We start from the raw sequence: 23,136 nt of genomic DNA, 5'->3' as shown, positions 1-23,136 counted from the left end.
ATTTCATCTATTATCTTTGCTGTAATGTGTTCATTTTGTTTAGTGCCTATTGAAGGTAGGTCCAGAGAGTCGATGAAAGTCTTTATATCATTCTGATCTAAAGCCGATGACTCAGTGTAAAGTTCTTTGTAATAATCTCTAAAAATATTTTCAATTTCTACTGGTTCAAATTTGGGCTGGTTTGTTTTTGGGTCGCGTATTTTATTGACTGTAGTTTCTGCCTGTTGTTTCCGTAAACGTCTCGCTAACAATTTCATAGCTTTGGGACCTGATTCATAATAGTTTTGCTTTAAATATCTTGCTTTTGTTTCTGTTTCACACTGGAGTAGGTTATTAATTTCCTTTCTCACCTCGCTCATTCGTTGTTTGATTTTTGGTTCAACTTTGCCTCTCCCCTTATGTTTGTTCCAAATGTCTCAATTCTGCTATATAGATTTTATATTGCTTTATTCTTTCTCTTTTGAGATTGCTTGTAATTGCGATCAATTTTCCCCGCATCACTGCTTTTAAAGCGTCCCACAATATAGCTGGATCTGTTTCCCCATTATTGTTTTCCTCCAGGTAAGTCCGTATATCTGCCTTAATTTGCTCCACTACTGATTTATTATTTAATATCCCCACGTTCAATCTCCATATTGTATCTTTCCGTCTACATTTTAAGTGCATCTTCAGATAGATGGCACTATGATCAGATACATCTGCCACTCCAATCCAACAGTCTTTTATGTTATCTCTATTTTCCTTTTGCATAAAAACGTAGTCAATTCTAGAGTACACCGAGTGTGTTGAGTAATGACTAAAAACTCTCTGCAATGGATGTAGATCTCTCCACACATCAAAAAAGCCCATCTCCTCCCAAGTATTCCTGACCAGTTTTGTGATAGATTTCTTATTTCTCTTAAAACTAGATGTATCCATGTCATAATCCATTAAAACATTAAGGTCTCCCCCACATATACATATGCCCTCTGCTTCCAATGCAATGGTGTCAAATAGTGACTTGAAAAATTCCTTATTACTCTCAGGTGGGGCATATATGTTCACCAACGTTATCACTGTTTGGCCCATCATCCCTTTTACAATAATACAAGTTCCCTCTTTGTCTATTTCCTTTTGGCATTCAAATTTGGTTGTATTAGGCATCAGTATTGCTACTCCTCTTTTCCGACCACTGGAGTGTGAACTATAAAAGGTGTTTTTGAAACCAAATCTCTTTAATTTCTCATGTTCTGCTTTTGATAAATGAGTTTCTTGTAGGAAATTTATCTGTGTCTTTTCTTTTTTTAAGTTTGGTCATTATTTTAGCTCTTTTGACTGGGTTTCCTAAGCCGTTGACATTCAAAGAAAGCACATTAATTTCTTCTTGATTGGTATCCATAAACCATCTTAGTTGTGTTAACTTTGTAGAGATTCATCCACAAGCTTACAGTTAAACATTTAGGAACAAGCAACACTCTCCAAAACTGTTTAGTGCTTATTTGAACTATATATAAAAAAAGGACCTCCATAAAGAGATGTCAACAACCCTCCACTTCTGCTGACACTCTTTTTGTTTTGAGGGGGAAAGCCTCACACAGAGAAAGGGCCCCCATCCAGTAATGAGATTCAACCCATATAGGATTAATATACTCGTACCAGTCCCTGCAGCTGCGTTTCAGTCCTACTTAAGCCAACAGTCCGTTTATCTATAACCCATCAAAGCAAACTACATTTAACTTCACCTACCCTTAGCAAATTATATCATTTTCTTGTTCATTTTAACTCAGATTTAGTGAGAGCTACTTATCCAGCGTTGTTTCCCCTCAGACGAAAATCACGAAGTTTTTCACGTGCGCATCTGCTAGCCTCCCTGGTGCGTCTCCATGTCGCGGTTCCGGTCGATTGGAGTCTCTCAACGATTATGGTTTCTCCGGTGTTGGTCCCCGCGTTATCAACATCGTATCCTCTCTCCCGCAGGTCTCTAGTTGCCTCCTCTGCACTGCCGTAGGTTTTCACGCCGCTGGACCAGTGGATGCGCATCTTGTTGAGAGGTGTCTGAAAGCGGATGCCTTCTCTCTTTAAAATCTTCTTGATGTTGGAGTACGCTTTACGGTGTTTCAGTGTCCTCTCTGAGTAATCGTGATTGAAGTAAACCCTGTTTCTTCCGAGGGTGATTGTTTTCTTCTCCCAAGCTTTTTTTAATATCATCTCCTTTACAGTAAACTGATGGAAGTTGATGACAATCGATCTGGGAGGCTGGTCCGTTTTTGGCTTTGGAGCCAAGGCTCGGTGAGCGCGCTGAATCTGAAGGTCCGAGTTTATGGAAAATTCCTCACAGAGCCACTTATCCATAAACTGTGCCACCGAGTCACTCTCAGACTCTGCCTCCTCTTGTATGCCATACACCCGTAAATTATTCCAATGGGACCTCGATTCCAAGTTGTCTAGTTTAACCATGATCATTTTCTGCTCTTGCATTATGTCCTGCAGTGCACCGTTTGCTTCATAACTCCAAGACTCGAGTTCTTCTGTGCGTGTCAGAGCAGCGCTTATCTTCTCATCATGTTCACCAATATCCGTGGTCATTTTTGCAAACTTTTGATCAATGTCTCCCTTAAGTTCTGTCAGTTCGTTTCTCATTTGCACTGTAATTTCGTCTTTGAATGCTTTTAGGTCCGTCTTCATTTCGTTTTGCAGGGCTTGAATTTGCTTGCTAATGCCGTCCAGGCTGCTTTGAAACGAGGCCATGCCAGCTTCCGGTGTTAGCTTGCTCTCGTTAATCGATCTATTTATTTCTTTACCTTGGATGTCTGGGTTCTTTTTATTCTTTGTTCTTGTTGGTACTCCGCTCATATTCTCAGTTTCAAAGTTGCCGTCGTTTATCTCGGGTTTTAGCGGAGTTTAATATGTTGGCCTGAGGGAGCTCCTGTCTTACACGTCCATGCTGCTCTACCGTCCCACCCGGAAGTCTTCATTTACATTTTTAAGCTATCATTGGAAAAACTGATATAATCCAAAAGATTCCATTCCCCCCCCCACTACCTGAAATTAGCTTCACCCTGCAAGAAGGAAAAGGCTCATCAGTAGGTGTGATCAGTGAAACACAGTCCTTCACAGCACAGTAGTCACTTCGCTTGGTGTCATGCATACTATTAGAATTTTTTTTGTCAAACTTGTTTCTATACAACTGGCACACATGAGCAAAGTGGCAGCAGTTTTCAAAGTCAGGATTTGCAGTTGCTCTCCACCACCTGCACAAGCTTGGCTTCAACTTGATGTCAGCAGAGATTATTCTGGCACTAGTTTCAGAGAGAAACAACCACATTGGGTTTTTTTTATTCCAAGATCTTCATTTTTGTGAAAATCTGGAGGGCTCTAAATATTACAAATTATTTGTAGTGGTTAGCACGGTTGCCTCACAGCAAGAAGGTTCCAGGTTCGAACCCAGCGGCCGGCGAGGGCCTCTGTGTGGAGTTTGCATGTTCTCCCCGTGTCTGCGTGGGTTTCCTCCGGGTGCTCCGGTTTCCCCCACAGTTCAAAGACATGCGGTTAGGTTAATATGGGACGGCCTTGGGCTGAGGTGCCCTTGAGCGAGGCACGTAACTCCCAATTGCTCCCCGGGCGCTGTTAGCACGGCTGCCCACTGCTCTAGGTATGTGTGTGTGCTCATTGCTCACGTATGCATGTGTGTGTTCACTGCTTCAGATGGGTTAAATGCAGAGAGGAAATTTCACAAGTGTGTGATGAATAAAGTTGTGCTTTCTTTCTTTCTTTCAAGCAGAGATAAGAAATTTGACTATAACCTTTTGGACTAAACAATGCCATTTTCACAGCCCATGCCAGCACTCAGACATGAGCAAACGTGATCATAAGTCCATCGCTTAAATAATTAAAGTCCTTTTACTATTTTAATACCTGCTTAGTGCTACTCCAAACACCAAACGAATGTTGTCCAAAACAGAGGCATTGGCAAAAGTCTTCACATCAGCCACCATCTCTCCTTGCTGAAACAATACAAGAGATTTTTTTTTAACTACTCAACAGGTTACACAAATATACAAATGATGAATATTCTCAACAAAGGACATTTTTACCTTTTTGACAGTAAAGCTTTTCCCAGAATTGTGAATGGCATATCTGTAAGGATTGAAATTATAAAGCTTATAGATGCATTTATATATTCCTGTTGATTCAATTTGTGAAATAATGCATCAAAATGGACAGACCTACTCACTACTTCCACAATCCTGGAATATTCTTCACTGGGGCTTCTGAGGGCTTTCCTTCGGGTTTGTACATTATAGAACAGGTCTTCTACCTATGAGCAGTACCAATCATTATTCATATACTTATCATATTTATTGTGAACAGACATCCTGCAAATAAACAGGTGTCAAATAATAGCTGGTCACATTAGTTAAAGTACATTTAAATGCAAAGCACAATGACCCTAGATGATTTACACAACCAAAACCTTATTAAAACTACCATAACAGAAGTTGTGAAATCTCAATGGCTTTTGCTTTATTTACATCTTAAAGCAGATACGCTGTGGAAAATTATTTTTTTGTAATTTACTTTTTATTTGTTTTTCTTTTAGTACAAAACAACATACATGCGCCAACTGGGCACAAAACACATAACATGGGGAGGATCTAAGTGTTAAATAAGACAACAGAATCAACAAATACCGCATACACACATGTACCCACACCCTTACTGTTTTTATATACCACATCTTTGTTTTTGCATGGGCACTTACATCTAAACCGAAAAAACAGATTCTGCACTTGGGAAAGGGGAAAAAACCTTTTAAATTTGGAGGATATGACCTTACTAATGGTATGCCAATTATACAAAATCAGGTCTTACACCTGACACACAAGAGAGCCATTTTGACCAATTTTCTTCAAAAATATCACTTTGATGTCTTAGCCTAAATGTGATCCTCTCCATCACGTATATATTATAGATTATATCAAAGTGGAACATTTTTGTTGTTTTTGAAATGTGTCAATGTGACTTGGGGACATACTGAGCTTTTCAAAGCAGATTGTTACCTTCCTAGTCTGTAATGACTTTCCGAAAAGCATCGCAGCACATCATTGTTAAATGGTAGACCAAGCAGCATAATGAATGCCCTCTCTCCTAGTTAAGATGCTTTTTTTTTGTGATCATCTTTTTATTATATTCTTTAAAACATACATACAAACCCAAGACGGATACTTTCAGGATAAAGCACTAAATAAAATAAAATTAAATTAAAAATACAGAACACTTAACTTGTGCTGGCAGCAAACACAAAGAGATAGAGGTATTCATAGAAGGTCGTTAAGGGCAGTAGCTATGCTCATCCAAGTGTTTACAGTGGTTTCCTTTGCCTTGTTAATCTTTGCAGTTGTACCTTCCAAACAAACTATATAGTAATAAGAAGCTATCCAAAATTTTCTAAGATTTGTGTCTGGGTGTATCCATTGCTGCAGTATAGTCTTCTTAGCAGCAGTGAACCCTGACATCAACACTCTTTTTTCACACAGAGAAAAATCATACATTGAATCATCATTAAGCAAAAGTAAGCAAGGGTCCAAGTCAAAGTCCAGTCCTGTGAGATCACGTAACACACGGATGACATAGTTCCAAAAGCGTTGAATAACTGGACAGTCCCAGAACATGTGTAGAAATGTACCAGTAGTTCCTGTGTTACAGATGCTGCAGTGAGGATGGGTTACATGTTTCATGAGATATCGTTTATAGGGTGTATGATAGAAACGGTGGATAGTCTTAAAATGGATAAGTACATGACTAAGATTTTTTAGAAGTGAGGCAAAGATTTGACCACACTGTTTCCCAATCCGGTTTGAATCCCAACCAAGAAAGTTCCAGGTCCCATTTTGATAGAATCTATAGGTTTTTGAACGCTAGTGAGTAAAAAATTATAAATTCTAGTGACTGCACCCCTTGAACACTTAATGGGATTAATCCAACAAAACATTGGGTGGTCATTTAAAGCTGAGTTCCATGGGACACCATAAGCTTTCATGGCTGAACGCAACCTGAGGTACAAGAAGAATGAGAATCCTGGTAAATTATATTCTTGTTGGATATCCTGGAATGTGCGCAAACCATTTGCATCAAATAAATTAGAAAACGTGAAAACACCCCTGGATGACCACAGAGGATAAACAAAAGGTTTATGATCTGACAGGAAGTTGAAGTTATTCCATAGCGGTGATTGTGTAAATAATTTCTTTGAGAGACCCGATGCTTTTTCAGCACTATTCCAGGCAGCTAATGTTGATGAAACAATACTACCCAATTTAGTATAAGATTTGCGATGCCCAACCCCTGTGAAAGGTAAATCTTGGAGCCTGTGGGGATGCACTAGAGCAGATTCTATACTTCTCCATGGTACTGCACTTTCAGGGTCTGCCCAAGTGCGCATAGCTCTGATTTGAAATGCCCAGAAATAAAGTTTAAAATTAGGAAGTGCAAGCCCCCCATCTAATTTTATGCGTTGCAAGACTGAAAAACGCAACCTAGGTTGTTTGCCACTCCAGATGAATTTAGATACTGCTGAGTTCAAATCTTCAAAATATTTTGGAGGCGGTATGCATGGGATCATAAAAGACAAAAAGTTAAGTCTTGGTAGAACATTCATTTTGACTGTACTGATTCTAGCTTGCATTGAGATTTTAAGATTAGTCCATCGCTGCAGATCAAGTTTTATGTTCTGACTCATCTCACTGCAGTTCATATGGATGATCTTTGGCAAAGAATCCGTTATTTTAATTCCAAGATAAGTGAATGATTTAGTAAATACAATGTTGGTAGGGAGGCTAATGTGTTGTGAGATGGTATTAAGGGCCATTAGAGATGATTTATCCCAATTAATTTTGTAAACTGACATAGTACTAAATTCATTAAATAATTCTAACACGCTTGGTATAGATACATTTAGGTTGGATAGGTACAAAATTATGTCATCTGCATACAATGATACGTGATGATGTGAACCATACAATGTAACAGGGGAAATAACTGGGCTTTGCCTAAGGGCCTGTGCTAATGGTTCCAATGACAGAGCAAAAAGGAGAGGTGATAGAGGACAGCCTTGACGGCATCCTCTTCGAAGTGGGAAGGGTGCAGAATGTTTAGTGCCTGTTGAAATGGAGGCTGTAGGATTTTTGTAAAGAGTCTGGATAGTACCTATAAACTTGGGGCCAAAACCAAAGTGATGCAATACAGTCCATAAGTAGTCAAGTTCAAGTCTGTCGAAAGCCTTGAGCGCGTCTAGGGAAAAAACTGCGCAGGTGTTGGGATATGTGTGAGCGTGTTCGATAATGTGTAGTAGGCGGCGCATATTGTCGGAGGCTAGCCGCCCTCTAAGAAACCCAGTTTGGTCATAATGTATAAGACTATCCATGATGAGCTCAATATGGGAGACCAAAGCTTTAGCTAGAATTTTGATATCACTATTGATTAAAGATATGGGGCGGTAACTAGAGCAATCTAATGGATCTTTATTTTTCTTCTGTAACAAAATAATAAGTGCAGTGTTTTGATCTCGATGAGGGGTACCATGTTCTATAGCATAATTCATGGAACCCAGTATGAGAGGACCTACCGGTACCAAATCCCAGACGGCCAGGTATAATTCTGGCGGGATGCCATAGGGGCCTGGGGATTTTCCCTTTTTAAGTGACTTGGCTGCCTTATACAGTTCCTCTAGGGTTATAGGTTTTTCAAGAATTTCTTGATCCTCTGCTGAGAGCACAGGAAGGTCAAGATTTTTAAGAATTTTTTGCATGAATCTTTGTCAAGGACCACCTCAGAAGAGTACAATTTGGAGTAGAATTCTTTGAAGGTGTTATTAATAGCTCTGGGATCAGTGTCGATTTTTCCATCTTTATTTCTTATTAGATCTATATTCGCTTTAGACTCTGAGTCTTTCAGCCTCAATGCAAGTAGGTGACTAGCTCTATCTGAATGAAAGTAATATTTCTGTTTAGTTCTATGAATAATAAACTCAGCTTTGGACATTGACAGACGGTTATATTCTAGTTTCAAGGACATTAACTTTTGACATGCATCATCTGAGAACGATTGGGCCTGCTCATGTTCCAAAGATTTGATTTTTTCTTCCAGGTCAATAAAGCGTATGTTTTTAAGTCTTTTAGCTTTTGAAGAAAAGGCAATACAGTACCCACGTATGAAGCATTTTGTAACTTCCCACAGCATCTGGGGGTTAGGGCATTGCTCTGTATTAAGTTCCAGGAATTCCACAAGCCCTGTTTTTAATTGATCTTGAAACATTCTATCATACAGCAATGAGTCATTGAAGCGCCATCTACAGGGTTTGGCAGCTGTGGACACAGGGGTGATAGTGCAGATAATGGGAGAGTGGTCAGAGATCAAGATGGGCAGTATGTCAATAGAATTGAAGCACTGAAGTAAGGGGGTACTGACGAAAATATAATCAATTCTGGAAAATGATTTGTGTCTTGATGAATAAAAAGTGTATTCTTTCACAAGGGGATTTTGAATACGCCATGGGTCGACTACATTCATTTCTGTAACAAAAGTATTTAGGAGAGAAGAGGACAGAGAGGCAGATGAGTTGGGTGTATTAGAAGAGCGGTCTAATCCTAAATGAATGGATGCATTAAAATCCCCCCCTATGATGGTATTGTGGTCACTGAATTGTAGTAACGTTTCTATGATATTGTTAAAAAAAAATGTTGGTCGGGGTCATTTGGAGCATAAATAGATGACAGTAGGTATTTGGTGTGGTGTACTGTGATAACTGCATAGACAAAACGACCAAGGTCATCTCCACCTGCTAAATTTATAGCTACCTGCAAAGACCTTTTAGCCAATATCAGTACACTTTTTGTCTTATTGGAAGCACAAGAGTATGCCAACAACTTATAATTCTTGTTCTGAAAGCGATTTACATCTGCCTCTTTCAAGTGGGATTCTTGAATTAGGGCTATGGAAACTGATTTTCTGTTCAAAAATTCTAAGCATCGCGTTCTCTTCACAGGCGTGTTAAGACCGCGCACATTCCAGGATATAATATTTAAGCTAGACATGGTTTAGTCTATTAGAGTGTCATAGGATTGAGAAACAGTAATACAAAATTGCCCTCGGACATCGTGCAAAGCCGGACAAGAAAAAAGTTAACAGCTGCCAGACACACTAAACAAATAACAAAAGCAACAACACGCATAACTATATACAAAAGTTTTACGAGCCGCAAGGAGTCTGTTTGAAAAGCCCCTTTGGCCAGTAAAAAAAAAAGAGAAAACATTGAGTCATGGCTCCTCCTAGCGGCGCAATCCCACACCCACCCCACTCGTTACATGGGCATTATGTTGAGAAATGAAAAAGAAAGCAAATAGGCTTAATATTGCATTTTTCGTCAGAATGATAAAACAAATTACTGTAGCTTACTACAAGCCAGCCAAAAAAAGTCCATTGTCGTAATGTCGTTGCGAGGATGATGAATCAAACAACGCGAAATGAAAGCACTGTATCATTAGAAAAAAAAAAAGGGGGGGCAAGAAAGAAAAAGAAAACGGCTTACCATCAAGAGCCTTTCAATGTCAACGCAGATACCTATATGCTAAGCTAGCTCACGGACTTAGCTAGATGGAGAGACAGATGTTACTTCAGTAGCATTGCTTGCGGTGAAGGCAGGTTGTTCGAGTGTGTCCATCTGGAGTTCTACGTTTTTATCCATCTCGGAGGTCTGGGCGTCCACAGCTGCGCCCCTCTTTCCTCTTGGTGTAGCGCTGGCAGCCTGTCTGTAGGTGAGGTTGTTGGTGAGGAGGAACTGCTCTGCTTCAGCTGGTGAGTGACACAGTGTTTGTCTTCCGTGGTAAGTGATCTTCAGGGTGGCCGGATATTGGAGGAATGTTTCGATCCCAAATGACTCGATTCTCTTCCTCACTTCAGTGAAAGCCTTTCGCTTCTTGGTGGTGTCAGCACTGAAGTCTGGAAAGAAACGGAGAGTGTCCGAGCCATGCTTAACTGAAGGCACTGCTCTCGTGCCGCTAAGGATGGCTTGTCTGTCGTTGTAATCCAGCAGTTTGAATATGATTGTACGAGGCCGGTCGGACTTGTCGCCGTATACGCGGTGTGCTCGTTCTATCCTGATGTCTTGCCCCATGAGAGCAGGGATCCATTTGGCCAGGTTTTTCTTTAAGAATGCGATGCAGTTGTCACCTTCCGCACCTTCACTCAGTCCGACTAGACGAAGATTAGATCTCCTGCTCCGGTCTTCCATTTCAGCCAGTTTGTTGCGTAGCTCGTCGATTGCCATCCTCATAGCTGTGACCTGGTCCCTGTCCTGCCTAGCCACTGCCTGTGTAGAATCACATCTTGACTGAACGCGCTTCACAGATTTCTCAAGCTGTTCGATTTGGTCTGTGGTTGTAGCTAAAGTGTCATTGGTATTTTTCAATTCAAGTCTTAGGTCAGATATTTGCGGTAGAAGAACATCATCCAAAGCGGCTTTGACCGCGGTGGTGACAATGGTGTTTAGCTCCGTTCTCTGTTCAGCTAGCGCTTGCTTCACTCCTGTTAAGATGGCGCTTTCCAGCTCGGCTCTTGATATGCTAGTCGATGAATCCTTGAATCTTTTCTTCTGCGGGGAACTTTCGGCATCTTTGGTGGGATCACTGGTGTGTGGTACTGCCGATTTCGATGTTTTAACGTAGTTCAGCATAGTTTGCCTCCAGAAAACATTAAAGTAACGAGTGGTAAGTGGAGCTCAGTAAATTCACGTCTGCACCGCCATGAATCAGTCACGTGACTCCGTTAAGATGCTTTTAACGTTAAGAGGCTTTTGGGAAACTCACCCCAGACCAGTTAGAAAAGTGGATATTTCCGACATACAAATTTCCCTCATTAACATTATGACCACTCATAGCAATCTGAATTAAGATGGGGAGAAGCCATCTACCTAGAAGGAACAAGCGGAGTTGTCATGGAGAAAATGCATGTGCGCCATTCCAGGATGCACAAAATCTGGATATTCTTCCACAAGAAGTTAATAAATAAAAAAAGACTGGCTGAACTTGGAAAATTTCAGCTCAACATCTGTGTTGTGCTCAGCACATTTCAGTGAATACAGTTGTCAACTTTGGTCCATATCAGACGGGATTTACTCCAAAGCTGATACTGAAAGATGGAGCAGTGCCAACTCCATTGGAGTCAACTGCCAGTCTGCAAACCATAAGTAAAACACTCAATTTCCAAACAAACAATCAAAAGCTCAAAGTTCTGGGTTCAAGCCCAGTGGCCAACAGGGACCTTTCTGTGTGGAGTTTGCATGTTCTCCCAGTGTCTGTGTGGGTTTCCTCTGGGTGCTCCAATTTCCCCCACAGTCCAAAGACATGCAGGTTAGGTTAATTGGTGGTTCTAAATTGACCGTAGGTGTGAATGGTTGTCTTTGTGTGTCAGCCCTGCAATGACCTGGTGACTTGTCCAGGCTGTACCCCACCTCTCGCCCATAGTCAGCTGGGATAGGCTCCAGCTTGCCTGTGACCCTGCATAGGATAAGCGGTTACGGATAATGGATAGAACGTTGATAGTTTCAGAAATAACTGTTTACGTACACATGCATCTGGAGGTCATCCTAAAAACAGCAACATGAAAACCGTGTAGTGTAATGGGTGGCAGTCTGATTTGTTTCAGTGAACTGCTACTTTTGAACAGTTTGAGAAACTGAAATGGGCATTTTCATTAGAGTCCACGCTTTCATGCTCTTTGTTGACCGTTAGGAGCCCACTGTTGTGCACACTATATAGTGATAAAGTTTTCCGACCAACTGCATGCAGTTGACCGGGAACAGCTGAATTAGAATAAAAGAACAACTCCGTCGTGCTGGTGAACTAGTGCAAATGATTAAATAAAAAGAGTCATTTAAAAAGAAATCTTTGGCAAACTGCACACCACTAATTTCATGGATGTGGCTGATAGTGCTTTTTAAAGGCATTAGCCAATCAGAGTGAAGCTATTTCATATTTAATATGTATGGCATGAAAAACATGTATAGCACATCCCCTTTAACGTAAAGGAGGAAAAAAAACCCACACAAGCACACCTTCTTCAATATCATATTAAAAAACAAATAAACAAACAAACAAAAAACCCTGAGGCTACTTCTATGCAGCTCTAAAGTACTATTCAAACAAGATACTTTGTTTTTCTAATATTTGTATAACACATTCCTCTCTTCATTTTCTTCATCCATTGATGACCTCTGCCCTCTTCCAACTAAGGAAGTCTTCTCACACTGCTCCTTAGTTGCTGGAGGTGTTACGCAGGTGCTCCATCTTACCTCACATGGCAAATTTCCTGTTTTCAAATTGTTTGCAGCAAGTCTTCTTTTCTTTCAGCGTTTAATCTACATTTTTCATCTTTTCTACAAAAAATCCATTTTTATTTGTTGTATTTTCTCTTTCCCTTCTTCTGCATTTTCATTTTTCTCAAAGAACGGCAAAGACCACAAGCCCCCCCCCCCCCCCCCCCCAAAAAAAAAACCCGTCTGCTAGTTGCCCAGAGTAGTCACTCAGATGCCACTATATTGAGACCGTCTGTTCTCAGAGTTATACAAAAGTATTGAAACACTAAGAGAGTTTGTTCTAGTAATCTAACGCTACGTTCACACTGCAAGGCTTAATGCTCAATTCCTATTTTTTTGTGAGGTTGTTCACATTAACAAATATATGCAACTTGTATGTGATCCTCAGTATGAATGAAAAGCGACCTAAAAGTGTTCCGCATGCGCATTGCAGGATACGACGACGTCACACGCAGTGAGCATGGCCAATGTTTACGGAAGTAAAACCGCCCGGTTGCGGTATGACCCATCCAATCTAGCTTGAATAGCTGCATCCCCCCAAATGGAAATCGGCTCCCTAACCTCTGCGTCCTTCCATTGAGAAGATTCAGAACCTTCACAGCCCGAAGCGTCCCTCGCATTGATGTCATGCGCAGGGGCGCAGATACGTTTTTTGAACTGGGAGGGACAAAAAACTGGGAGGGACAAAGCTGCCAGCAAACCAACCCCAACCCCGATATGCCTGTCAAACTTGTTGTGGGTTACCATAGCAACCAAGCTCGAGCTCGCAACCTGTGCAGTCTGCGCAGCTCAACCAACCGAATATCAGTCTTTGTTTTGTTTTATGTGAGTTGTTGCAACTATGTATACACTGCCGTGCACCTCAATAAACCGAATGGTAATTAGTCTTTTGATTTTTCCGTGAGGTTTGCCTTATGCAAAGAAAGACAGCATAGACGTTTTTTCCTCCCTATAAGTGGGGGGGACCGAGCGAGGTGAATTTAAATCTGGGTGGGACGAGTCCCCCCCTCTATCTGCGCCCGTGATTATGCGCCATGTTGTTGTAACTTTTTTTGAGAGACCCGCCGCCTACTTCAGCGCAGAATAGTGACGTTTGTGGCTTGTTGATGACGTGTAAGTCGGATGAATGCGACCTGGCGGTTCAGACTGAAGTCGCATATGAAAAGAGCGGATAGGAATCGGAATTAGGACCACATATCCAAACGGCCTGGGTCGGATTTGAAAAAAATCGGATCTGTGTCGTTCATATTGTCAATAAAAGATCGGATACAGGTCACATATGGGCGAAAAGATCGGATTTGAGTCACTTCAGCCTGCAGTGTGAACGTAGCCTAATTAAATCATATTGAATGCACAGTCAGCACCTTTGAGCTAAAGGTAGGACTATTGAATATTAGATCTCATGTCTAAAGCGCCAACTGTTAATGAACTTATTACTGATCAGGAGTATAATGTACTGTGTTTAACAGAAACATGGATTAAACCAAAGGAGCATGTTGCTTTAAATGAAGCTTGTCCTTCTGGATACAGTTCTATACACCAGCCTCGTCTAACTGGCAGAGGAGGAGGCATTGCAGTTATTTATGATGATTATCTAGGCACAACACAAAAACCTGGTTATAAATTCAATGCATTTCAAGTTCTTTACACCAACATATGTAGCTACAAAAAATGTAAATCTACCCAGTCAATTCTGTTACTTATTATTTACAGGCTCCCTGTTTTATCAACACATCTCTTTAGCTTGGCTTTTTCTCTGATTTTTAATAACGTTGTTATTCTTATTATTGATTTTTTATTATTTTATTATTGTTATTTTATTGTTCTGCTTTTATTGTTTGTTTTTTACTGTTCAGTGTCCTTGGGTACCTTGAAAGGTGCTTATAAATAAAATGTATTATTATTATTATTATTATTATTATTATTATTATTATTATCATCATCATCATCAATAGTCTCCCAGAGTTATCAACTTGGATTGGATCACCGTCAGATGCAACAGAACTTGATCAGGCAACTGAATGTTTAGAGTCAAGGGCCTGCTATACTTTAGATAATATAGCTCCACTTAAAAGAAAAATGATTAGAGAGAAAAAACTAAAAAAACACCCTGGTATAACGATTACACATGCACCTTAAATCAGACCACTCAAAAATTAGAAATGTAAATGGCATCAAACAAAATTGGTAGTATTCAAATTAGCATGGAAAGAGAGCCTCCTGAAGTATAGAAAAGCTCTTAGTGCTGCTAGATCAATGCATCGGTTCATCCTCGTAGAAGATGATAAAAATAATCCAAGAGTTTCATTTAATACTGTAGTAAAATTATCAAGGAAAAAGACCATCACAAACACATGCACACCTGCAATATGTCGTAGCAATGACTTCATGAATTTTTCCAATGACAAAATTGAAAACTGTCACGACCCAGAGGTCACGCAAACAGATAGGACCCAATATGCAACTACAGGAAATGAGCAGAAGAGTCCCTGAGTAACGGGCTCGTGAGGAGGGCAGGGAGGCGACAGGCGCAGTAGCACAGTCCAAAACCCAGTGAAATCCAGAAAGATGGCACGAGGGCAGAGTGACTGATAAGCACAGGGAGAACAAAATGGAACCGGAAAAAATAAAGTCCCCAATCAGAGTGACAACAAGTCCCAAAAAAACGGCAGGCAAAATCAATCCAAAAAGGTTAACTAAGTCCCGAGCCAAAGTAACAGCAAGAGGTCCCAAAAATGGCAGGCAAAAATCGTAATCCAAGAAACGTTAAAGTCGAGGAACAGAACATGAATGTGAACTAGACAAAACTTATTTATCCACGCTGAGCGAATCTCCTCGGTGTGTTTATATAGAGTGGCTGATGACAAACACAAAGCAGGTGTGCTAACGCAACGCGGGGAGAAAAATACAGAGTAGAGCACAAAAGGCACAGATCAGGATCTGGAAGTTCTGGGCTGGATCGTGACAGTACTCCCCTTCCCCCTTACGGACGCCTCTAGGCATCCCAGACAGGGTTCCTGGGTTCTTGCGGTGGAAATCCCTGATGAGCGCAGGGTCAAGGATGAAACGCACCAGCACCCAACACCTCTCTTCTGGACTACAGCCCTCCCAGTCGACCAGATACTGATGGACCTTTAATAGTTTCCTGACTATGTAGGCCTCCCTTCCATCGACGATCCTGGGAGAGGGAAGGGTCTTGGAAGTGTGGGGGTGGGAGGGGGTTAAGGGGCTGGAGACCAGGGGTCTCAGTTGAGAGAAATGAAAAGATGGGTGGAGTCACCGCATAGATCTGGGCAATGCCAAACTAACAGTCGTAGGGTTAGTGACCTTAGAAATGGGAAAGGGACCAACAAATCTAGGGGCCAGCTTACATGAGGGGACCCTGAGAGGGAGATTGGCTGTGTACACAGCATGACCTTTTGTCCCAGGCGGTAGACAGGAGCCGGCCTGCGATGTCAATCTGCCATCCTTTTGTATGCATGACTGGCGTGTAATAGGTCACGTCTGGCATGTGCCCAAACTCTGCGGCAGCGTCGGACAAAGGCTTGGGCTGAAGGAACAGATGCCTCCTCCTCCTGTTCGGGGAAAAGAGGCAGCTGGTAACTGAGGCAACACTGGAAGGGAGTCAGCCGGATGGATGATGAGGGAAGGCTGTTGTGGGCGTATTCGATCCAAGGGAGGGCCTGGCTCCAGGAAGATGAATCAGACATTAAGCACCGTAGAATGACCTCCAGCTTCTGATTGGTGTGCTCTGTCTGCCCATTAGTCTGGAGGTGGTAACCCAAAAAGAGAGACTGGAAGTGGCCCCAAAGAGCTTACAGAATTCTTTCCAGAAATGAGCGGAGAACTGGGGACCTTGGTCGGACACAACGTCTGTAGGCAGACCATGAATCCGAAATGCATAGTAGACAAACAGTCCCACCATCTCTCTAGCTGAAGGCAGCTTAGAGAGGGGAATGAAGTAAGCCGCCTTAGAGAAGTGATCAACGATCGTCATGATGCAAGCATTACCCTTGGAGCTGGGAATGCCAGTGATGAAATCCACCGCAATGTGGGACCAAGGACAGCGAGGTACAGGTAGGGGCCTTAATAGTCTGACAGCAGGTTGCTTGCTAGTCTTGTTCCTGGAGCAGATGTCACAGGCTGCCACAAAAGGTCCTAACATCTCGCCGCATCGTCAGACACCAGAAACATGGCCTGAGGACAGCAAGGGTCCGGGCTGCCCCAGGGTGACTGGCTAGGAGGGAGCTGTGCCCCCACTGAAGTACTTGGGAATGCATGCAAGGAGGCACATACAAACAGAAAAGCCAGATATTCATCGTGGCCCGTAGGAGTGTTAGACGCCAGCTTCCATTCATCTTCTCTTATTCGTACCAGGTGGTAAGCATTGCAGAGATCCAGCTTGGTAAAAAAAACCTGAGCCCCCTGAAGCAATTCAAAGGCTGTGGACATGAGTGATAGAGGGTAACAGTTCCTGATAGTGATGGCGTTAAGTCCTCGATAGTCAATGCAGGGCCTGAGTGACTTCTTTTCCTAAAAGAAGAACCCTGTTCCAGCTGGAGAGGATGATGGGTGAGTGATGCCAGCTGCTAGAGACTCAGAGATAAATTTATCCATGGCCTCCCACTCTAAGGGGGAAAGAGAGTAGATACGACCCCTGGGAGGTGTGGTTGTGGTTCTAGGTAACAGTTCTATGGCACAATCGTAGGGTTGGTGAGGAGGGACAGAGCTGGCGCGAGCCTTGCTGAACACCAAATAAAAGGTCCAGATATTCAGGATGCACATTAGAAAGATCAATAATCTCATCAGGATTGGTGACAAGAGGGGCCAGGGGAGTCTGAGCAGATGATAAGCAGGAGGCCAGGCAGCAAATACTCCAAGAAAGGATGGTCCCATCACTCCAGTTAATGTGGAGATTGTAGAGGTGTAACCAGGGAAGACCAAGGACAACAAAACTCAAGGGAGTCATTCATGGCATAGAACAAAACTGACTCAGCATGATTGCCAGAAACCTTCAAAGTAATAGGGTCAGTGTCCTCTTCTCTGCAACGCTCCCGACTGGGAACGGAACGGGAGGTGCAGGTGGGATGGCGGCTCCAGTCGTCTGGTGGATAATTTCTGTCACGGAAACAGATAGGACGCAATGTGCAGCTATAGGAAATGAGCAGAAACATCCCTGAAGAATGGGCTCGTGAGGAGGGCAGGCAAGTGGCAGGTGCAGCAACACAGTCCAAAACCCACTCAGTGAAATCCAGGAAGATGACACAAGGGCAGAGTGACTGATAAGCCCAGGGAGAAAAAAAACGGAGCTGGAAAAAAAGTCCCCAATCAGAGTGACAGCAACAAGTCCCAAAAAACGGCAGGCAAAGTCGTAATCCAAAATGTAAACAAAGTCCTGAGCCAGAGTCTCAACAACTACTCCCAAAAAACGGCAGGCCAAATTGTAATCCAAAAACGTAAACAAAGTCCCGAGTCAAAGTCACAGCGAGGGGTCCCAAAAATGGCAGGCAAAAATCGTAATCCAAGAAACATTAACAAAGTCAAGGAACAGAGCGTGAACTAGACAAAACTTACGGCGGGTATTTATCCGCGCTGAGTGAATCTCCTCGCTGTGTTCATATAGAGTGGCTGATGACAAACACGAAGCAGGTGTGCTAACAACACGGTGAAAAAGGGGGGAAAAAATGCAGAGTGGAGCACAAAGGCGCAGATCAGGATCTGGAAGTTCCAGGCTGGATCATAACAGAAAATATCTGACAAAAATTCAAACTAGTAATTTAAGGCCACACAATTTAAAGTAACCCTTTAGCTAACAATATAACTATCAGATCAGCAATTAGAAAGTTTTACTCCCCTTAGAGAAATTGAATTAATTTCACTAATTTCCACAACAAAACCCTCAACTTCTGTACTAGATCGCTTACCTACACAACTCTTCAGATAATACCAGAAGAAATTAAACAACTTCTTTAAAAAAAAAAAAGTTCTTCACTTAGAATTGGCTATGTACCCAAATCCTTTAAACTATCATTTATCAAACCCCTGATTAAAAAAACCTGACCTCAACCCATGTTAGCTGTCCAATTATAGACCAACATCAAAGACTCCCCTTTATCTCGAAGATCCTAGAAAAAGTTGTGGCACAGCACTTATGCTCATATCTACATAGGAATAACATCCATGAAATGTATCAGTCAGGATTTAAACCTCATCAACAGCACAGAGACAGCACTGGTTAAAGTAGTAAATGACCTACTATTAGCCTCTGATCAGGGCTGTCTCCTTGCTTGACCTTAGTGCAGCCTTTGACACCACTGATCATACCATTCTCCTTGATAGACTAGAAAATGTTGGAGTCAAGGGAACAGCCCTCTCCTGGCTCAGGTCTTATTTAACAGATCAGTTTGCTGATGCAAATGGTGATTTTTTTTCTATGCATACTAAGGTAAAGTTTGGTTTTCCACAAAGTTCTGTCTTGGGCCCATTGTTTTTCCCCCCCCTATGTGTTACCTCTGGGTAATGGAAGTACAGCACATCTCCACAACTACATTTCCCATAACTCCCTCAGTTCCTGCCCCAGATGATACCCGCCTCATCTCATCTTTCACTGCGCCATGATTGGGTAGTGTACCACTTTGTGGGTCATGACGCAAGCTCGCCCATAAATTGGGCAATCTGAGCAAGTGTCTCTCTCTCCATCCTCCCAAACCCAGCGGTCTCTCTCTGACAGATGCTCTGTCAGTATTAAAAGGAGACACTAGGGCCTGCGGACGCGAAGAAACGAACACGTGTTGTGTACAGACCTCTGGCCACTGTTAAGTACCTCAGTCGCGCTGTTTCGCTTTCATGGTGTTTGAAACCGCTACCGTTATTACTACACCGTAGTAACGCAAATCAGGAAGATTAGAGACAAGTGGTTCCCTCCACGTCTTCAGCCAACGAGTGTTCGACCAAGGACCTTCTGGATCACGAGATGCCACCTGGGAAGGATTTTTGCAACATAGCAGAGCTGCATTAAACTGAACTGAAGCTGTGCACCACACTTTTCAGAAGAAGTGCACTGAAACGGAAGATCACTGAGGAACTCCTTCATGTTGCCACGCGAGAGTGGTCCCAAGTAAGGCTGGCATTTGGGCAACATTAGTCTTAGTTTGATTAGTTTATGTGAAAAGTGCCATTTAAACCTAAGGTAACAAGTGTGCGCACAATAATCACATAGTTTTGGTTTGATCATGTTATTGTATTTCTCAGTTTTACTCTGGTGGATAGATTTTGCATGCCCTCTCTCTTTTTATTTTTCCCCTCTCTAACATTTTCTTAACACGCACTATTATATACATCTCAACATTCAGAGTTCAATAAACTAAGGGTTGGTTAGCGCGTGGTGCTGATAATGCTAAGATTGCAGGTTTGATCCCTGTACGGGCCAATGTTTATTTATGCACCTTTTGTTAAAATCCTTTGTCTAGGGGGCGTCGTGGCTCAGGTGGCTAAGGCGCCATACCATAAGTCCGGGGACCCGGGTTCGATTCCGACCTGAGGTTGTTTCCCGATCCCTCCCTGTCTCTCTCTCCCGCTCATTTCCTGTCCTGTCTCTACACTGTCCTATCCAATAAAGGTGAAAAAAGCCCAAAAAAAATCTTTAAAAAAAAAAAAAAATCCTTTGTCTAATCAGTCACAGAGAGCACCTACAGTCCCCTCCCCCACCTTTTTCGCATGCTTTCACTTACCTGCAAAAAAACACACAATATTCCTACCTCATATCACCATGTTGTGCTTTGATTGTTAAACTGCTGCTAGTATTATTGAAATGTATCTAATCAGTATTATCCTCATTTGATTGTCATTTTAATAAATTAAATATTTACAAAGAAACTGTGTCTTGTCTGTTTTGCTGCAGTATTACTTGAAGCCATCCTGTGCCATCAAAGAATTCGCATTGCCTTCACTGATCTAGTGTATCACTAGAATAATTCTTGGCTGCCACCCATAATTAATTGTAATGTGCCGGGCATATAGGACAAAAATAAGTCAAAATTGGGATATTTTGATAATCTTTCTGCAACTTGTTCAGAACTTTAAATTTTTAATATTTGTATAGACCCCTTCGCATGTTTGTAAACAAACCGACCGTTGCTAGGATGCGCGCGCAGCCTGGACTCAGAAACAATGGCGCTGCCCATAGACCGGCATTATGAGCTGTCAGATTATGCAAAACAATTGTCGTTACAAGATCGAGAATGCTACATAAATAAGTTAACTCTAACAAGTGGACATCGCCTACCGGATCCGTATTTAATTAAAGAGTGGATGGACGATGTTAGTAAGTTTTCCTCTGATACCTGAAGGCAGTCATACTATTTACAAAAAATGTCAAACAAAAAAAAAAAAAACTATTTACAAAAGTAGCCTGCCATCAACATTCTGGTTACAGTGAGACTACAACTTGATTAACAATGGGACATTCATACTCATTTTGTTTTAATCAAATTATGCCAGTGATGTGATGGCAATGTGGCTTTAGCTACAACAGCAAATACCAACACTAAACAGCAATTTGCAGGAGGTAATGGCATGAAAGGAATGATAGTGTAAAGAGTGCAGCTAAGAGAAATCAGAGCTGCGTAAAAAGCGAGAGGCAGAGACCAGAAATGAAACTGAACGGGGCGGGAGCTAGGTTAGAGCAGTCAACGCAAGTTGGCATTTAGAGTGAGGGCACACAATTTTACCTTTCCATCCTTGCTTTAAAATTGTGACTTTCGGCATACACAAATAATGATGGCACAAAATCTGGACTGCTTGAGTCAAACAAGACCTCTCCTACAAACAAAATTGCATGCAAAGCTAAGTTAACATGCAAACAATATTCATTACATTGTGTAACTATATGACCCAGCTAATCAGACAAACGTTACCAAAGTATTTTGCTACATCAATAAACGAAGACTAGAAAGAATAAAAAAGAAAAGATTTAATAAATAGCCTGATCTTACCTGTGATGAAGTGGGCGCTGCAAACCCACGCATTTTTGATAGTGCTTTCATCCCAGTCTACACGTTTGATGGCTTGTAGCCATAGACGTCGGCGATTTTTTTGGAATGGGTGAGATCCTGCTGGAATTCTGTACATTTTAACTCCATCACTGCTACGATTCTGACACCCGACAACACAACAACTAGGCATTTCTTCCAAATATTTCTTCTCGTCTCTACCGTCGCTGAGTCTTTTTTGAGTCCAGGCTGCGCACGCAATTTCCTCTTACGTATGAATGACGTTTACTGCGAAGGGGTCTATTGAAAAATATTTTTAAAAAATTAAAATAAAATAAAAATTAAAAAAACCCACTGTTGTAGAGTAAAAATAACTTTAGTAATCAAAAACAACTTCAAAAACAAGGCAACAGGTCTTGTCAATGAGAACCTGTCCATAAACTTGAATTACTAGTTCTTGAAAACACAATGTACACCAAGGGTCCATGTATTCCAAGCAACGGAGTACCATTTTTATGATGGTATGACCCGACCGTGAATAGAACTCCCGATCTCCCGATCGAGAGGCGGACACTCTAACCACTAGGCCAACTCACAGTAATGCACCACTGTGAAGTAAAAGTAATGTGCCATGTAAGGTACATAAAAGGAGGCGTTTATAACAAGTAGCATATGTCATAAGGCACAGTGGTAAAAGATTTCATGACGTACATGACTCGTCCAAGGGCATTGAAGGGGTTAATTTAATAATTAATATAAATATTGATTAGTAAAATTAATGAACTGATATGAGATCAGGGCGGCACGGTGGTGTAGTGGTTGGCACTGTCGCCTCACAGCAAGAAGGTCTGGGTTCGAGCCCCGTGGCTGGCGAGGGCCTTTCTGTGTGGAGTTTGCATGTTCTCCCCGTGTCTGCATGGGTTTCCTCCGGGTGCTCTGGTTTCCCCCACAGTCCAAAGACATGCAGGTTAGGTTAACTGGTGACTCTAAATTGACCGTAGGTGTGAATGTGAGTGTGAATGGTTGTCTGTGTCTATGTGTCAGCCCTGTGATGACCTGGCGACTTGTCCAGGGTGTACCCCGCCTTTCGCCCGTAGTCAGCTGGGATAGGCTCCAGCTTGCCTGCGACCCTGTAGAACAGGATAAAGCGGCTAGAGATAATGAGATGAGATGAGATAATTTTGGTGCCCCGTGTGAGGACTGGTATTGCACCTACATAATTTTGGTGCCACGTGTGAGGAGTGCAATTGCACCTACAGTAATATTTGTAAGCATGGTATTAGCTTTCACTGTTATGCTGATGACATACAGGTGTAGGTTTCTGCAAAGCCATATCAGATACACCAGCTTAATAAAACTGAGGAATATGTAAAAGGACAGACACTGGATGCTTATTAACTTCCTTCTACTTAATTCTGACGAGACAGAAGTACTTGTACTCGGAACACATGCAGATAGAAGCAAGCTTTCCGATTACATAGTAACTCTGGATGGCCTTTCTGTTTCATCTTGTATAGCAGTAAAAACCTTTATGCGATTATTGACCCCAGTCTTTCATTTGAAGCTCATGTACATAATATTACTAGGATAGCCTTCTTTCATCTCAGAAATATTGTTCAGATAATATAATAAACTAATAAGATACAATATAAAATTATAAAAATATGAATTCTCACCTCACAATGCACAAAAACTAGTTCATGCCTTTATTACGTCTAGGTTGGATTACTGCAATGCCATACTGTCTGAATGTTCCAGTAGTTGCATCAACTTTACATTACATTACAGGCATTTAGC

The 23,136-nt window shown here is 41.8% G+C and overlaps 1 protein-coding gene across 2 annotated transcripts in view; it reads right to left on the bottom strand.

Moving 5' to 3' along the window:
- The window catches only part of mlh1 (mutL homolog 1, colon cancer, nonpolyposis type 2 (E. coli)), a 64,234-nt gene that overhangs the window by 21,145 nt on the left and 19,953 nt on the right, over window positions 1–23,136 (bottom strand). For both annotated transcript variants that reach the window (XR_009655024.1, XM_060925507.1), the window contains exons 6-8: window positions 4,206–4,297; window positions 4,074–4,116; window positions 3,895–3,983 (exon numbers count right to left, since the gene is read on the bottom strand). Coding sequence is in view for 1 of the 2 variants with exons in the window: in XM_060925507.1 (XP_060781490.1) it covers window positions 3,895–3,983; window positions 4,074–4,116; window positions 4,206–4,297 (224 nt within the window). In the remaining variant the exon portion in view is untranslated. The remainder of the gene's footprint in view (window positions 1–3,894; window positions 3,984–4,073; window positions 4,117–4,205; window positions 4,298–23,136) is intronic.

This window comes from Neoarius graeffei, chromosome 7, assembly GCF_027579695.1.
Source record: "Neoarius graeffei isolate fNeoGra1 chromosome 7, fNeoGra1.pri, whole genome shotgun sequence".
Taxonomy (NCBI): domain Eukaryota; kingdom Metazoa; phylum Chordata; class Actinopteri; order Siluriformes; family Ariidae; genus Neoarius; species Neoarius graeffei.
The sequence above is the reverse complement of the archived record's forward strand: the minus strand, read 5'-3'. Positions and strand labels throughout refer to the sequence as shown.